The sequence below is a fragment of the Mustelus asterias genome, unplaced genomic scaffold (genome assembly GCF_964213995.1).
Source record: "Mustelus asterias unplaced genomic scaffold, sMusAst1.hap1.1 HAP1_SCAFFOLD_2453, whole genome shotgun sequence".
In the NCBI taxonomy this organism is placed as follows: Eukaryota; Metazoa; Chordata; class Chondrichthyes; order Carcharhiniformes; family Triakidae; genus Mustelus; species Mustelus asterias.
Genome location: NW_027592398.1, coordinates 30,413 through 47,706, shown reverse-complemented (window position 1 = coordinate 47,706; position 17,294 = coordinate 30,413). Strand labels below are relative to the sequence as shown.

Below are 17,294 nucleotides of genomic sequence, written 5' to 3'. Positions count from 1 at the left end.
CTGTGAAGACCGACACAAAATACCTGTTCAATGCCTCAGCCATTTTCTCATTTCCAGTTATTACATCCCCCCTTCTCGTCCTGGGCAAAGAAATGGCAGGTGGAGTTCAACCCTGATAAATGCGAAGTGATGCATTTTGGTAGGAATAATGTAGGGAGGAGCTATACGATAAATGGCAGAACCATAAAGGGTGTAGATACGCAGAGGGACCTGGGTGTGCAAGTCCACAGATCCTTGAAGGCGACGTCACAGGTGGAGAAGGTGGTGAAGAAGGCATATGGCATGCTTGCCTTTATAGGACGGGGCATAGAGTATAAAAGTTGGGGTCTGATGTTGCAGATGTATAGAACGTTGGTTCGGCCGCATTTGGAATACTGCGCCCAGTTCTGGTCGCCACACTACCAGAAGGACGTGGAGGCTTTAGAGAGAGTACAGAGGAGGTTTACCAGGATGTTGCCTGGTATGGAAGGGCTTAGTTATGAGGAGAGATTGGGTAAACTGGGGTTGTTCTCACTGGAAAGACGGAGGATGAGGGGTGACCTAATAGAGGTGTATAAAATTATGAAAGGCATAGATAGGGTGAACGCTGGGAAGCTTTTCCCCAGGTCGGTGGTGACGTTCACGAGGGGTCATAGGTTCAAGGTGAGGGCGGGGGGGGGGTTTAACACGGATATCAGAAGGACATATTTTACACAGAGGGTGGTGGGGGCCTGGAATGCGCTGCCAGGCAGGGTGGTGGAGGCGGACACACTGGGAACGTTTAAGACTTATCTAGATAGCCACATGAACGGAGTGGGAATGGAGGGATACAAAAGAATGGTCTCGTTTGGACCAGGGAGCGGCGCGGGCTTGGAGGGCCAAAGGGCCTGTTCCTGTGCTGTATTGTTCTTTGTTCTTTATTCACCGTCATTCTAAAAACTGCTGCAAAATCTCAGTAAGTCTGACAGTATCTGTAAAGACAGGAACAGTTAATGTTTCCAGTTGAATGTGACTCTTCTTCAGTGTCAAAACATTAGCTCTGTTTCTCTCTCCAGAGATGCTGTCAGACCTGCTGAGTTTTTACAGCACTTCTTGTTTTTATTTCCGAGTTCAGGACTCAGACAAGACAATCCACAATACAAATCTTACAACTGGGCCAGGGTTTATTAACATCAGCAGAAACAGACACCAATGAAAATGGTTGGGACCTCGATGAGATTAACAGCAAAATTCAGTCCTTGCAGTCACTCGTGAACATGATGGTGTTTCAGCAGGTGAGGTGACTGAGTGAATCCCTTCCCACACACGGAGCAGGTGAATGGCCTGTCCCCAGTGTGAATTCGCTGGTGCTTTACCAGGTTGGATGATTGACTGAATCCCTTGCCACAATCAGAGCAGGTGAATGGTCTCTCCCCAGTGTGAACTCGCTGGTGCCTCCGCAGACTGGATGGATCACAGAATCCCTCCCCACACTGAGAGCAGCTGAATGGTCTCTCCCTAGTGTGAACTCGCTGGTGTGTCTGCAGGCTGGATGAACAAGTGAATCCCTCCCCACACTGAGAGCAGCTGAACGGTCTCTCCCCAGTATGAACTCGCTGGTGTTTCTGCAGGTTGGATAACTGAGTGAATCCCTTCCCACACTGAGCACAGCTGAATGGTCTCTCCCCAGTGTGAACTCGCTGGTGTGTCTGCAGGCTGGATGAACAAGTGAATCCCTTCCCACACTGAGAGCAGCTGAATGGCCTCTCCCCAGTGTGAACTCGCTGGTGTGTCCGCAGGCTGGATGACTGAGTGAATCCCTCCCCACACTGAGAACACGTAAATGGTCTCTCCCCCGTGTGAACTCGCTGGTGCCTCCGCAGGTGGGATGAACAAGTGAATCCCTTCCCACACTGAGAGCAGCTGAATGGCGTCTCCCCAGTGTGAACTCGCTGGTGTGCCTGCAGGCTGGATGACTGAGTGAATCCCTCCCCACACTGAGAGCAGGTGAATGGTCTCTCTCCAGTGTGAACTCGCTGGTGTCTCTGCAGGTGGGATGACTGAGTGAATCCCTCCCCACACTGAGAGCAGGTGAACGGTCTCTCCCCAGTGTGAACTCGCTGGTGTGTCTGCAGGTCAGATGACCGAGTGAATCCCTTCCCACACTGAGAGCAGGTGAATGGTCTCTCCCCAGTGTGGCTGCGCCGATGAGCTTCCAGCAGAGATGGGACTCTGTATCTCTTCCCACAGTCTGCACATTTCCATGGTTTCTCCATGGTGCAGGTGTCCTTGCCTCTGTCTTAGGTGGACAATCAGTTGAAGCCTTGTCCACACACAGAACACGGGTACAGTCTCTCCCTGCTGTGAATGGTGTGATATTTATTCAGGCTGTGTAACTGGTTGAAGCTCTTTAGTCAGTGCACTGGAAGACTCTCACTCGAGTGTGGCAGTGTGTTGGTGCTTGTCCAGTTACACTGATGTTTGAAATCTTTTCAAATCGACAGACCGGACAACCATTTCTCCTTCTAGATTCAAAGGCCGATGATATTCAGCTCCCAAGGAATATAACTCTGTCAGATCTAGACGTGACGTTTGAGATTTCAGTCTGTGATTCCTCTTTCAATATCCTGTAAAACGAGTTTACAAAGGTCATCAGTGTCAGTACAGGATAGAAATTCAGAACACGCAATTCTAGTTTCCATGGAACATTCTTTCCTATTTCAGTCCCAAAAAGCTGTAAATCTCCATCCCACACACTCTCCCTCCATTCTCACTCTGCTGTATCTAATATTCACCCTCCCAATTCTCCTGAAGGTGCTGATTGAGGCTGATTGACAGATCCATGCTCACTGCTTCCTGTCCTGGACACAGAGACCAGAACAAATAGGAGCTGCAGTCGGCCATTTGGCCCATCGAGCCTTTTAAACTATTCAATGAGATAATTCGTTCATCTACCTCAGCATCATTCTCCCCGCACTAAACCCATGTCCCTTGATACCTTCAATATCTAGAAACCAATCAATCTCGCTCTTGAAAATAGTTAATGACTGAGGCTTCACTGTCCTCAGGGGTTGAGAATTCCAAAGCTTTACCACACCCTTCAGTGAAGAAATCCCCCCACATATTAGCTTTTGCTCCAAAATCTTCTTTTCCCCATAACCCTTGACACCCTTGTCAGTCAAAGATCTGTCTAACTGGAATATATTCAATGAATCTCAGCCTCCACTGGTCCCTGTAGAAGAGAAATCCAAAAGACTCACAACCCTCTGAGGGAAGAGATGTCTGGAAATATATAACGTAGCTACAGTTCCATATTACAAGATATTCAGATCCCAAGGAATATGACTCTGTCTAGACGTGGCGTTGAGATTTTTGCCTGTGATTCCTCATTGAAAATCCTGTGAAATGAGTTTGCAAAAGTCATCACAATCAGTATAGGATAGAAATTCAGAGCAGACAATTCTAGTTTCTATAGAACATTCTTTCCTATTTCATTCCCAAAAAGTTGTAAATCTCCATCCATATCAATGGATTCTCACCTGGTGTTGTGAGACTTCTTACTGTGCTTACCACAGTCCAACGCCGGCATCTCCACACTCTGAGTGGAAACAGAGAGAAGTAGGAGAGGCCGGAGGTGAGGAGAGAGATTTTATACATCTACAACTCAACAGGAACTTTGACAGAATTTCCAAACCCTGTGAACACCATGAGCTCCAAGCTCCTCTCCAACCCACACACCATCCTGACTTGTCTGACATCCAGTACTGAAAGAACAGAAATTTATTTCATATAAATACTGGGAAGACTGAACCCATTGTGTTCAGTCCCCACTACAAACTCCACTCCCTCGCCAACAACTTTATCTCTCCTCCTGGCAACTGTCTGAGGCTGAACCACACTGTTGACAACCAGGGTGAAATAGTTCATCCCAAGATGAGCTTCCAGCCACATGTCCACATCATCATCAAGACCACCTTCATTCATAGAAGCATTAATAGTAATTAATTAAAAGTAATGAATAATAAAATACAGTATAGAAGGAGGCCATTCAGCCCATCGAGCCTGCACCGACAACAATCCCATCCAGGCCCTATCCACATATTTACCTGTTAATCCCCCTGATACCAAGTGGCAATTTATCATGGCCAATCCGTCGAACCGGCACATCCTTGGACTGTGGAAGGAAACCGGAACACCCGGAGGAAACCCACGCAGACACGGGGAGAATGTAGAAACTCTGCACAGACAGCGACCCGAGGCTGGAATTGAACCCGGGTCCCTGGCGCTGTTAGGCAGCTGCACTAACCACTGTGCCACCGGGCCACATGTCAGTGCCATCGCCCGACTCCAGCCCAGTCTCAGCTCATCTGGAACCCTCACCCATTCTATTGTGACATCACACCCTCACCCATTTCATTGTGACGTCACACCCTCACCCATTCCATTGTGACGTCACACTCTCACCCATTCCATGTGACGTCACACCCTCACCCATTCCATTGTGATGTCACACCCTCACCCATTCCATTGTGACGTCACACTCCCACCCATTCCATTGTGACGTCAATCTCTCACCCATTCCATTGTGACCTCACACTCTCACCCATCCCATTGTGACGTCAGGGCTTCACTCTCCGATCACAATCCCTGCCGGCCTCCCACATGCAGCCTCAATGGCGGCAGTCAGCCCGGGTCTAACACTACCAGCTGCCGCTCCATTTGGTACAAAGGGGGGGACCGGGAAGTTCATTTCCGGGGTTTGGGTTTGAACAACATGTTTACAAAGTCTCTCCACCCACCCGCCACATTTATCATTCCCCGCACGCCGCCCGCTACCTCGTATTGATCTCGTTTCCAAGATAAAACCGGCCGTCTGTCCGTCGCCATTACCCGCACTTCCTGCCCCTCATTCACTCCGATTGGTTGGAGGACCAGCCACTCCCGCTCGGTCCTCCAGCCCCGCCCCTCATTCACTCCGATTGGTTGGAGGACCAGCCGCTCCCGCTTGGTCCTCCAGCCCCGCCCCCTCTTCCTATTGGTCCGGAGCTGCCGTCAATCAGTCCCCAAGCATTGTGATGTGGAGCATGCGCAGTGTCATTGCTGTCCTTGGCGCTTGTTTGTCCCGGAGAAGCGGAGTCAGCGTTAGGCGGTGGCTGGGAGGATTTGGAAACACTTTGTGGATCCGCAAACCCATCAGAATCATTGTCAGCTCCCTGGTTTGCAGCTGCGGGGCTTCTCCCTCCCTCCCTCCCGGGAACAGGCCCAGGTTAACGGCCCCATCCTGGCTCAGCCACTGGAGGATGGTTCACATCAGAGGATGGGGGAGGGGGACAATAAATAAGAGGTTACACTTTGGCCTCAAATCAATGAGGACTCTGATCTCTGGGAAGGAAGGAAACCCTGGGAGGTGGGCGGGGAGGATTCACAAACACCCGCTGGAGGCTCCAACACCCCCAATAAGACCCATTGGTTTTATTGTCAGTCTGCAGACAGGAGCTGGAGAACTGAACCCAGACAGAGGAGAGGGAGGGAGAAAACTGGGAGTGGACCGGTAGCACAATGGTTAGCACTGCTGCTTCACAGCTCCAGGGACCTGGGTTCGATTCCTGGCTTGGGCCACTGTCTGTGTGGAGTTTGCACATTCTCCCCATGTCTGCGTGGGTTTCCTCCGGGTGCTCCGGTTTCCTCCCACAGTCCAAAGATGTGCGGCTTAGGTTGATTGGCCATGCTAAAAATTGCCCCTTAGAATCCTGAGATGAGTAGGTGAGAGGGATTAGCGGGTAAATATGTGGGGGTAGGGCCTGGGTGGGATTGTGGTCAGTGCAGACTCGATGGGCTGAATGGCCTCCTTCTGCACTGTAGGGTTTCTATGATTAAATGGTGAGATGGGTTTGGATTTCAGTAAGAAGTTTAACAACATCAGGTTAAATAGACACACAGGTGAATGGCCTTTTAACCTGGTGTTGTTAAACTTCTTACTGTGTTTACCCCAGTCCAACGTCGGCATTTCCACATTTGGATTTCAGCCCAGGGAGGAGGGAGAGTGTGTGTGACGGGGATTTACAGATTTGGGGGAACAAGAGAGGAAAAATGTTCCAGAGAAACAAGAATTGTCTGTTCGGAGTTTCTATCCATACTTCATATCATTTTCCTGAATTTCTTTTGCAGGGTGTTAGAAGGGAGAATTTGCAGACAAAAGTCTCAGACCAAACATCACATCAAGTTTTAACAGAATCACTTGATTCATCAGGATCTGAATATCATCAACCTTACACTGTGGATGAGAAATGTTTGTTCTGTCTGTGGGAAAAGTTTTCAAACGTCAGTGTGACTGGGAAAGCACTGAGACACACACACACACCCAACTGAGAGTGTTCCAGTGAACTGACTGGAAAGAGCTTTGCACAGCCTGAAAGAACATCACACCATTTGCAGCAGGGAGAAACTGTACACGTGTTGTGTGTGTGGACAAGGTTTCATCTGATCATCCAACCTGGAGAGACACAAGGACACCGACAACATGGAGAAACCATGGAAATGTGAGGAATGTGGTAAAGGTTTCAAGTATCCATCCCTGTTGGAAAATCATCGACGCATTCATACTCGGGAGAAGCCATTCACCTGCTTTGTGTGTGGGAAAGGATTCACTCAGTTGTCCTGTTTCCAGTCACATCAACAAACTCACACTGAGGAGAGGCCGTTCAGCTGCACTTCCTGTGGAAAGAGGTTCAAGTCTTCATCCAACCTCACTGCACACCAGCGAGTTCACACCGGGGAGAGACCATTCAGCTGTTCCGAGTGTGGGAAGGGATTCACTCGATCCTCCCATCTGCTGGAACACCAGCAAACCCACAGTGAGGAGAGGCCGTTCAGCTGCACCAATTGTGGAAAGAGGTTCAGGTCTTCACCCAATCTCATTGCCCACCAGAGAGTTCATTCGGGGAAGAAACCGTTCACGTGCTCTGTATGTGGGAAGGAATACACTCACCCATCCAACCTGCTGATACACCAGCGAACTCACACAGGGGAGAGGCCATTCACCTGCTCCATGTGTGGGAAGGGATTCATAAAGTCCTTTAACCTAGTGATACACCAACGCACTCACACTGGGGAGAGGCCATTCACCTGCTCTGTGTGTGGGAAAGGATTCACTCAGCCATCTAACCTGCTGACACACCAGCGAATTCATAAGTAACTGTACTAGTTGGATTCTGTTATTTTTGCTGCTGTTAATCACATTTGATACTGATAATCTGATAATATTTGGCTTGCTCCTGCTGATCTTAACAAACTCTATAACTGGCTAGCTCTTAAATATCTGGGCTGTGTTGCAGATTTTCAGAGCTGTAAAGTCCCTGTTTGAAAGCACCATCTGTGATGTTTTCCCTTGATCCAAGAACACCGTCTCCTGGAAGTTCACCTCCAATTCTTCACCACCCTGACTTTGAAATATTTTTGACCATCCTTCACTGTTACTGGCACAAAATCCTGAAATTTCATTCCAAATAGCACTGTTGGTGCACTTACACCCCAGGACTTATTGCGGTTCAAGAAACTAGCTCACCACCATCATTCTTTAGAACCTGAATATCATTGGCCTTTGAATGTGAAAGGAGAAATGTCCGCCTGTTCTGTCTGTGGGAAAAGGTTTAAAACATCAGTGTGACTGGAAAAGCACCGAGACACACACACACCTGAGTGAGGGTGTTCCAGTGAACCAACTGTGGAAAGAGCTTCAACCAGTTACACGGCCTGAAAAAACACCACACCATTCACAGCGGGGAGAAACCGTACACAGGTTCTGTGTGTGGACAAGTCTTCAACTGATTGTCCAACCTGGAGAGACACAAGGACACCGGCACCATGGAGAAACTGTGGAAATGTGGGGATTGTGGGAAACGATACAGTTACCCTTCTGATCTGGAAATGCATCGACGCGCTCACACTGGGGAGAGGCCGTTCATCTGCTCCACCTGTGGGAAGGGATTCACTCAGTCGTCCAGCCTGCTGACACACCAGTATGTTCACACTGATCAGACTCCTTTCAAATGTTCTGACTGTGAGAAAACATTTAAAAGCAAAAAGTATCTGCTGAGGCACCAACACATTCACAGTGAGGAGAAGCCATTCACCTGCTCCTTGTGTGGGAAGCGATTCACTGCTACATCCAACCTGCAGAAACACCAGCGAGTTCACACTGACAAGAGACCCTTTAAATGTCCAGACTGCGGGAAGTGCTTTAAAACCTCCGGTGAAGTGACATGTCATCAACGTGTTCACACTGACGAGAGACCTTTCAGATGCTCTCACTGTGGGACTGGCTTCAGGCGATCATCTGAACTCACTGTACACCAGCGACTTCACACTGGAGAGAGACCATTCACCTGCTCTGTGTGTGGGAAGAACTTCATTCAATCATACCACCTGCTGAAACACCAGCAAATTCACTCCGATATAAAACCTTTTCAATGTTTTGACTGTGAGCAGAGCTTTAAAAGCAGCAATGGTCTCATGATGCACCAGCGAATTCACACTGGGGAGAGGCCGTTCACCTGCTGTGTGTGTGGGAAGGGCTTCACTCAGTCATACAACCTACTGAAACATCAGCAAATTCACTCTGATATTAAACATTTTATATGTTTTGATTAGGAGCAGAACTTTAAAAGTTCTGCAATGGTCAAATGATACACCAGCAAGTTCATACAGGGGAGAAACTGTTCACCTGTTCCGAGTGCGGGAGTAGATCCACTGACTTACAGCAAATGCTGAGACACCAATAACTTCATGAGTGTCTGTAGGGGTTGAATTCAGCTGCTTTTGCTGCTGTTAATCATATTGAGGACTGAATGTATGGGTTAATCCTAAGGTGTGTAAGAAATGTGTTCCAGCCACTCTCTTCCACAGTTCAGAGCTCCGAGACATGGAACAGAAGCTCCTTTACAACTGGGTTTAGAGTCAGGAAAAACAACGGTGAATGCTGGAAACTAAGATTTTAGTCCAGGAGTCAGAGATTACCCAAAAAGGGGGTCGGTGTCATTGGTGATTTTGAAACATTTTATTCAGAAGCAACAGTTATGAAAGCTTCAAGTTTTTAGGTGTCCAGATCACCAACAACCCGTCCTGGTCCCTCCATGCTGACGCTACAGTTAAGAAAGCCCACCAACGCCTCTACTTTCTCAGGAGGCTAAGGAAATTCGGCATGTCTGCTACGACTCTCACCAACATTTACAGCTGCACCATAGAAAGCATCCTCTGAGAATGTATTACAGCTTGATATGGCTCCTGCTCTGACCAAGACTGCAATAAACTACAAAGGGTTGTGTCTGAAACCCAGTCTATCACGCAAACCAGCCTCCCATCCATTGACTCTGTCTACACTTCCCTCTGCCTCAGCAAAGCAGCCGGCATAATCAAGGACCCCACACACCCCAGACATACTCTTTTCCTCCTTCAGTCAGGGAAAAAATACAAAAATCTGAGGTCACCTACCAACCAACTCAAGAGCAGCTTCTTCCCTGCTGCCCTAACTTATATTAAGTTGACGTTTCTCTGCACCCGAGCTATGGTTGTAAGACTACATTTGGTACCTTCTCTTTTCCTTCTCTATTAACGTCACGCTTTGTCTGTATAGCGCAAGAAAAAGTACTTTTCACTGTTTACTAATACATGTGACAGTAATGAATCAATTTTTTTTAAAATGGTACATCAGTTAAATAGGCAGACAAGACAAATGACCCATAACAAGTGAGAACAGTTTACTGATCCCGGATCAGCGGGATGCTGAGCTCTGTGTTTGGAGGTGACAGTCTCCCCGGAATGGTTTCCTGGTCCCGGATCAGACACTCGGACGGATGAAGCTGATCTCTGCAGCTGGAGATGACGGTCTCTTCGGATCTCACTCCTCTGGATCCAGTCAAAGTGTTTGGTGTCTGTCTGAATCCAGCACGGATCACTTTGAAAATCTCTTTCCTGTCTAAAGTGATTTTCCCTCTCGAGCCTGTTTAACCTTCACTCAGACATTTGGTTAAAGTCCAGGTCATAAGATCCAACCTTATCCGGTTTAGAAATGTCTTGTGTCAGGGTTTATGACAGAGACATGTCCTGGATAGAGAGAACAAGTCTGTCCTGTGTTTGTCACCCAGCAAGCTGCTATGGAAGCTTTCTTCATAAGAGAGTGAGCTGTTTCTATTAATCTTCAATACATTTCTTGACATTTTATGAAGACTTTATTAGATGGTGATGTTTTACAAAACAAGCCCTGAAATCAGAGATTGGTGTAAAACTGCAATCTGTTCCTGACTGAAAGTGAAGTTTCCAGTCTGAAAATGTCTTTGATTTGAAGTTTCCGAGTGTTTATGTGATATTCCTGAGTTTTCCCAGGTAAGGCAGTGGCAACAACAACTGGCATTGACCCATTAACAGATTAAAATGACCGAGACTTCCCAGAGGCTCGGAAAGGTCAGGAGAGGGATGATGGAGAAATTGTCATTCACCAAAGGCGTGGGAAGTTTGTCAAAATATTAATTTCCTTTTTAACTCATAATAAATCCAATGTACTGTTTGGAACCACATTCAGGGTTAGGGTGAGGTATTAGTTAAGGTGAGATATTAGGTAGGGTGAGGTGTTGTTTCGAGTGAGTTGTTGGTTCGAGTGAGGTGTTGGTTCGAGTGAGGTGTTGGTTCGAGTGAGGTGTTGGGTCGAGTGAGGTGTTGGTTCGAGTGAAGTGTTAGGGTTCGGCTTTGGGGTGTAGGTTGGGATCTTGCTGTTTGGAGCTGATCATGCAGATAAAGATTGGGATCTTGCTGTGTCTGTGTGTGATTCCAGTAAGGTTTATATTGTCTGTTTTAGGACCATATTCTTGTTTCCCAAACGTTAAGTAACAGATATTTGTTTGTGGGGTTGTTTGATTTGGAACAGTATACTTAGCTGTTAAGGTTTATACAATATCACGGTTTTTCTTTTTTTGTAATTGATAAAAATTATGCTAATTTTCTTATTATATGTTAATTGTGTTCTTAAATAAGATTTGACATTGTTTATAATGGGATTGTGAAAATCACATTGTGTTGTTCCCATGTGATTCTGTGGTTTCTGAGAGCAGGTCTTCCTGTGTTCGGATATTCTGTTGGTTTCAGGATGTTTCAGTGTTTACATGTCCTACAATTTCCTTCAATTCAATGTTGTTTTTCATCAGTCCCTGATGTGGAAATCAAATTATGGCTTCAACCCTCAGTAAATGGGTGCACTGTGTTTGTGTGTGTGGCTGTGTGAGTGTCAGGTTGTGTGTGTCGTTGTGGGGGGTTGTCTGTCCCTATCTCTCTCTGTCTGTGTTGGTTTGAAGGAACCTTCGCTAACTGGTGTCTGTTGTTTTCTTCATAGAATCCCTACAGTACAGGAGGAGGCCATTTGGCCCATCGAGCCTGCACTGACAACAATCCCACCCTATCCCCGTAACCCCACATCTATTTACCCTGCCAATCTCCCTGAAATTAGGGTTGATTTAGCATGGCCCCAACCAACCTAACCAGCACACATTTGGACTGTGAGAGGAAACCGGAGCACCCGGAAGAAACACACACAGACACAGGGAGAATGCACAAACTTCACACAGGCAGTGATTCAAGCCGGGAATCGAACCTGGGTCCCCGGCGCTGTGAGGCAGCAGTGCTAACCACTGTGCCACCATGCTGCCCTTGTGTTAGTATGTCTTGTGTTAGTTTAAACACTGCAGTTTGGAGAGGAAAGGGAGGCTGGAGATGGGGAGTAGATTGTAACGAAGTGGGGTCAAGGCTTTGTTTTTTGACAAGGGTGTACTGGTGGCAAATTCGAAAGAGGGACAGTACCTGAGAGAATCGTTGACAATGTCCGTGGACACAGGGAAGTAGGAGATCAGTAGTTTAGTGGGAATAGGGTCGATGGAGCAGGAGGTGGGGCTCATGGGCAAAATGAGCCCGAAGAGGCCCAATGGAAGAGAAACTAGAGAAAGATGTGGGTTCAGGCCTCAGGAAAGGGTGAAACTTAGAGAGAGTTTGGCCTTGTGGAAGGGAGGGAATCAGCAGAGGCAGCTGATCAGATTGTCTCAATCAAAGAACAAAGAACAATACAGCACAGGAACAGGCCCTTCGGCCCTCCAAGCCCGTGCCGCCCCCTGGTCCAAACTAGACCATTATTTTGTATCCCTCCATTCCCACTCCGTTCATATGGCTGTCTAGATAAGTCTTAAACGTTCCCAGTGTGTCCGCCTCCACCACCTTGCCTGGCAGCGCATTCCAGGCCCCCACCACCCTCTGTGTAAAATATGTCCTTCTGATATCTGTGTTAAACCTCCCCCGCTTCACCTTGAACCTATGACCCCTCGTGAACGTCACCACCGACCTGGGGAAAAGCTTCCCACCGTTCACCCTATCTATGCCTTTCATAATTTTATACACCTCTATTAAGTATCCCCTCATCCTCCGTCTTTCCAGGGAGAACAACCCCAGTTTACCCAATCTCTCCTCATAACTAAGCCCCTCCATACCAGGCAACATCCTGGTAAACCTCCTCTGTACTCTCTCCAAAGCCTCCACGTCCTTCTGGTAGTGTGGCGACCAGAACTGGATGCAGTATTCCAAATGCGGCCGAACCAACGTTCCATAGATCTGCAACATCAGACCCCAACTTTTATACTCTATGCCCCGTCCTATAAAGGCAAGCATGCCATATGCCTTCTTCACCACCTTCTCCACCTGTGACGTCACCTTCAAGGATCTGTGGACTTGCACACCCAGGTCCCTCTGCGTATCTACACCCTTTATGGTTCTGCCATTTATCATATAGCTCCTCCCTATTATTTCTACCAAAATGCATCACTTCGCATTTATCAGGATTGAACTCCATCTGCCATTTCTTTGCCCAAATTTCCAGTCTATCTATATCCTTCTGTAGCTTCTGACAATGCTCCTCACTATCTGCAAGTCCTGCCAATTTTGTGTCGCCCGCAAACTTACTGATCACCCCAGTTACACCTTCTTCCAGATCGTTTATATAAATCACAAATCTTAGTGACAAAGAAGCTCCATGAAATCCTCATACTCCACCTGTCTGCGTGGGTTTCCCCGGGTGATCTAGTTTCCTCCCACAGTCCAAAGATGTGTGGGTTAAATTGATTGGCCATGTTAAATTGCCTCTTAGTGTCCAAAATGTGTATCTTAGAGGGATTAGCCATGGTAGACTTGCGGGGTTATGGGTATTGGGCAGGGGTGGGTGTGGACTTGGGTAAGAAGCTCTTTTGGACAGTTGGTGCAGACTCCATGGGCCAAATGGCCTCCTTCTGCACTGTAGGGATTCTTACACATGTTCTAACAGTCTAACTTGTTGGAGATGAGGATTGAGGAGACAGGGGAGTGGGAGAGCCCTTCAAAAGGATCTGAATTGCGTGAGAGATATCGAAAAGATTCAACACCATACGTATATTCAACACAAAACTGATTTATTTGACTTTTAGTGAGAATATTAGCCCCTGTAAGTGGCTGGGGTTTATTACCAGTGTAAACAGACCCTAATGAACATGGTTCAGTCCTGAATGTCACTGACAGCAAAGTTCAATCACTATAGTTACTTGTGAAGTCTCTGGTGTCTGAGCAGGTGCGATGAAGTCATGAATCTCTTCCCACATTCAGAGCAGGTGAATGGTCTCTCCCCGGTGTGAATTCTCTGGTGTGCAGTGAGTTGAGAAGATTGCCTGAACCCAGTCCCACAGTGAGAGCACCTGAACGGTCTCTCCTCAGTGTGAGCACGTTGATGGAACATCAGTTCCCCAGAACTTTTATAGCACTTCCCACAGTCTCGGCATTTAAAAGGTCTCTCGTCAGTGTGAACTCGCTGGTGTGTCAGCAGAATGGTTGATGTAGTAAATCCCTTCCCACACTCAGAGCAGGTGAATGGCCTCACCGCAGAGTGAACTCTCTGGTGTTTCAGCAGGCCAGATGACTGAGTGAATCCTTTCCCACACACAGAGCAGGTAAACAGCCTTTCCCCAGAGTGGATTCGCTGGTGTTTCAGCAGGTCTGATGACTGGGTGAATCCCTTTCCACAGTTGGAGCAGGTGAACGGTCTCTCCCCAGTGTGAACTCGCTGATGTACAATGAGTTGAGATGATCGTCTGAACCCAGTCCCACAGTGAGAGCACATGAACGGTTTCTCATCAGTGTGGAGACGTTGATGGGACATCAGTACTCCAGAACTTTTAAAACACCTCCCACAGGCTGGACATTTAAAAGGTCTTTCGTCACTGTGAACTCGCTGGTGACTCAACAGTTCGGCTGAAATACTGAATCCTTTCCCACACTCGGAGCAGGTGAATGGTCTTTCACTGGAGTGAACTCGCTGGTGTTTGGAAAGGTCGGATGACTGAATGAATCCCTTCCCACACACACAACAGGTGAAAGGCCTCTCCCCAGTGTGGCTGTGCCGATGCGTTTCCAGCTTGGACGGGGAAATGAATCCTTTCCCACAGTCCTCACATTTCCATGGTTTCTCCTTAGTTTGACTGCACTTGTGGTTTGACAGCGAGGTGATTCGCTGAAGCCTTGTGCACACACATAACATGTGTACGGCTTCTCTCCACTGTGAACGGTGCTTTTTCCTTCCATGTTTAAAATCTGATGATATTCAGTTCAGAATAAATTGAGTGACTCTGTCCAATACTGATGTTATCTTTTGTTCGAGCTTCTGGACTGCAATTCCCCTGTGAAATTGATTTAAAGCACAAAAAAGGGAGTGAGAGAAAACCATTAAAACACAAAGGCAGATTGTGAAATTGAGCTGAATGAATCTGGTAATGTGTGGGTCCGGTTCTCGGAAAAAGTGACCATGAAAACTGCTGGTGGTTGAGGCAGAGTCCTTGAATAAGTTTAAGGAAGAACTGGATAGATTCTTGATAAGCAAGGGGGTGGAAGGTTATCGGGAGTAGGCAGGAATGTGAAGTTGAGGTTAAAATTTAACCAGCCACAGGCTGGAGCAGACTCGAGGGACCAAGTGGCCTACTCCTGCTCCTGCTCCTAATTTGCATATAAAAGGCACAGGAGATGCGAGGAAGAATGCTTTTACACAGCAAGTGGTAATGACCTGAAACTTGCTGCCAATGAGTGGGGTGGAGATGGACACAATGAATAATTTTAAATGGACATTGGATAGACAATGGGAGGCTTCATAAACACCCCGTAGAGTCTTCAATCCAGAATATAATGTTCCCTTAAGGAAAATAAAGCTGCAAAGATATGAGGATAGAGCAGGGGAATGGGACTGACTGGATTGCTCTCGACAGCTCGCATGGACCCAATGGGCTGAATGGCCTCATCTGATTACATTTTCCTGTAATCTCACCTTCCAATTTAACCCTGGAAGTTCAGATATCACTCAGGTACATCGTTCTACGCCCTCTCCAAGGCCATTATGTCCTGTTGCCTGGAACTGGGCACAGTTCTCCCGGTGTGGTCTAACCAGGGTTTGTGAATCTCGGGGCCTTTCCAGTCACACTGAAACCTGAAATCTTCTCTCACAGACACAATCAACAAACCTGTTACCTTCCACATTCAGATGCTGCTGATATTCAGGTTCTGATGTATCGAGTGACTCTATCAGATCACGATGTGATGTTTGATTTGAGTTTCCTGTCTGTCAATTCTCCACTTCCAGCTCCCTGTAAATTTACAGAAACCATCACAGTCAGTCCAGGATAGAAATTCACAACATTCTCTCCTCCGAGTTCACAATTGTGATTAAATGTTTCCTGGAAGTTTTACCACATCTTTTCTATTGTGCCCATCCTCCAACCACTAATCAGTCAACACATCCATCCCCACTGCCTTCCTGGGCCAATTGGAAAGCAAAAAAGACTCCTCACCTTACAGCATAATGATTGACAGTCAGGCAAACAACTTTTATCCATTTTCAATATTTTTATATCCGGTGAAGAGAAATGTTAAATGGAAAATGACAACAAAAGATATATTTTTAAATGTCCTGAATGTTTTAGAGACTGAGGTTTGAATTCCACTACAGCACATGCTGAAATTTAAATTCAATAAAAATCTGGAATTGAAAGTCTAATGATGACCATGAAACCATTGTCGATTGTCGTAAAAAGCCAACTGGTTCACTAATGTCCTTGAGCCAAGGAAATCTGTTACCTTACCTGCTCCGGTCTATATGTGATTTCAGATCTCCAGCAGTGTTGACTCTTAAAATGCCCTCTGAAGTGCACTCAGTTCAAGGGCAAATAAAGATGGGCAATAGATGCTGTCCCAGCCAGTGGCAGCCACATTCCCTGGATGCATTGGGAAACAAATCTCCCATCCTTATCTGGTCTGACCTAAATATGACTCCAAACTACATAGATGTGGTTGACTCTTAAAATGCCCTGTGACATGGTCTAGCAAGCTACTCAGTTGAAGGACAATGAGGGATGGACAATAAATACTGGTCCAGCCAGCGACTCCCACATTCCCTGAATGAATAAAAAAATTCCTGGCGAGTCCAGTCCAATCCGGGAGAGTTGGTAACTGGGTCAGGCTCACAGCGCATGCGCCGTGCTGTATATTGTTCCTGTGAAGATGGCGGCCGCTAACCCGGGCCTGGAGCCGCTCAGCTCCGACTCTATTCGGTACCAATTGAAGCGGGACCAGGAACATTATATTCTGGATTGAAGACTCTACGGGGTGTTTATGAAGCCTCCCAGCCCACTCCGCTGCTTCTATCCCTCCCCGGTCACCCAGCGGCTCCATTACTGAACCTCACTCCATTGCTTCTTTCCGGCTCCTCACAGCTCCAGTCGCAGTCCGGATTGCGCATGCTCCGGTTAGAGCCAGGTACCGCGTTTGCGCAAAACGGTGCTGTAATGTGGATAGGGCACATTCTCACCCGCAGAGACTATTGGGTAATCACCCCGCCATTCACACTGGTTTTGTTAAATAGAAAATATGGTTTGCGATCTGAATATGATTGGTACCATTGGGCCACAATAACAAATGTATTAAATCGATTGATATGGAATGAAGGACTGATATAGTAACTAAGGACTGGGATGGCACAGTGGCAAGCACTGCTGTCTCACAGCGCCAGGGACTCAGGTTCAATTCTAACAAATGTATTAAATCGATTGATATGGAATGAAGGACTGATATAGTAACTAAGGACTGGGGTGGCACAGTGGCAAGCACTGCTGTCTCACAGCGCCAGGGAACCAGGTTCAATTCTGGCCTCGGGTCACTGTCTGTGTGGACTTTGCATGTTCTCCCCATGTCTGTGCGGGTTTCCTCCGGGTGCTCTGGTTTCCTCCCACAGTCCAAAGATG

At 47.2% G+C, this 17,294-nt stretch overlaps 2 protein-coding genes across 5 annotated transcripts; both read right to left on the bottom strand.

Moving 5' to 3' along the window:
• Positions 1-1,111: 1,111 nt before the first annotated feature.
• LOC144489703 (uncharacterized) lies at positions 1,112-4,875 on the bottom strand. The gene is made up of 2 exons (XM_078207560.1): positions 4,795-4,875; positions 1,112-2,585 (listed from the first exon to the last, which is right to left on the bottom strand). The coding sequence occupies exon 2, from the start codon at positions 2,232-2,234 to the stop codon at positions 1,224-1,226; it is 1,011 nt and encodes a 336-aa protein (XP_078063686.1). The 5' UTR covers positions 2,235-2,585; positions 4,795-4,875; the 3' UTR covers positions 1,112-1,223.
• Positions 4,876-13,411: 8,536 nt separating this feature from the next.
• LOC144489702 (uncharacterized) lies at positions 13,412-16,776 on the bottom strand. 4 transcript variants are annotated; one of them, XM_078207559.1, is made up of 3 exons: positions 16,137-16,774; positions 15,526-15,641; positions 13,412-14,687 (listed from the first exon to the last, which is right to left on the bottom strand). In XM_078207559.1, the coding sequence occupies exon 3, from the start codon at positions 14,546-14,548 to the stop codon at positions 13,556-13,558; it is 993 nt and encodes a 330-aa protein (XP_078063685.1). In that variant the 5' UTR covers positions 14,549-14,687; positions 15,526-15,641; positions 16,137-16,774; the 3' UTR covers positions 13,412-13,555. The 4 variants fall into 4 exon arrangements, with proteins under 4 accessions (XP_078063685.1, XP_078063683.1, XP_078063682.1 ...); XM_078207557.1 differs by having other exon boundaries at positions 13,416-14,687; positions 15,519-15,641; positions 16,137-16,776; XM_078207556.1 differs by having other exon boundaries at positions 13,416-14,687; positions 15,519-15,641; positions 16,739-16,774.
• Between the last annotated feature and the right edge of the window lie 518 nt (positions 16,777-17,294).

Bases quoted from the DNA above. Each gene is read 5' to 3' on its own strand.
- LOC144489703 (XM_078207560.1), bottom strand. From the start codon at position 2,234: ATGGAGAAACCATGGAAATGTGCAGACTGTGGGAAGAGATACAGAGTC.
- LOC144489702 (XM_078207557.1), bottom strand. From the start codon at position 14,548: ATGTTATGTGTGTGCACAAGGCTTCAGCGAATCACCTCGCTGTCAAAC.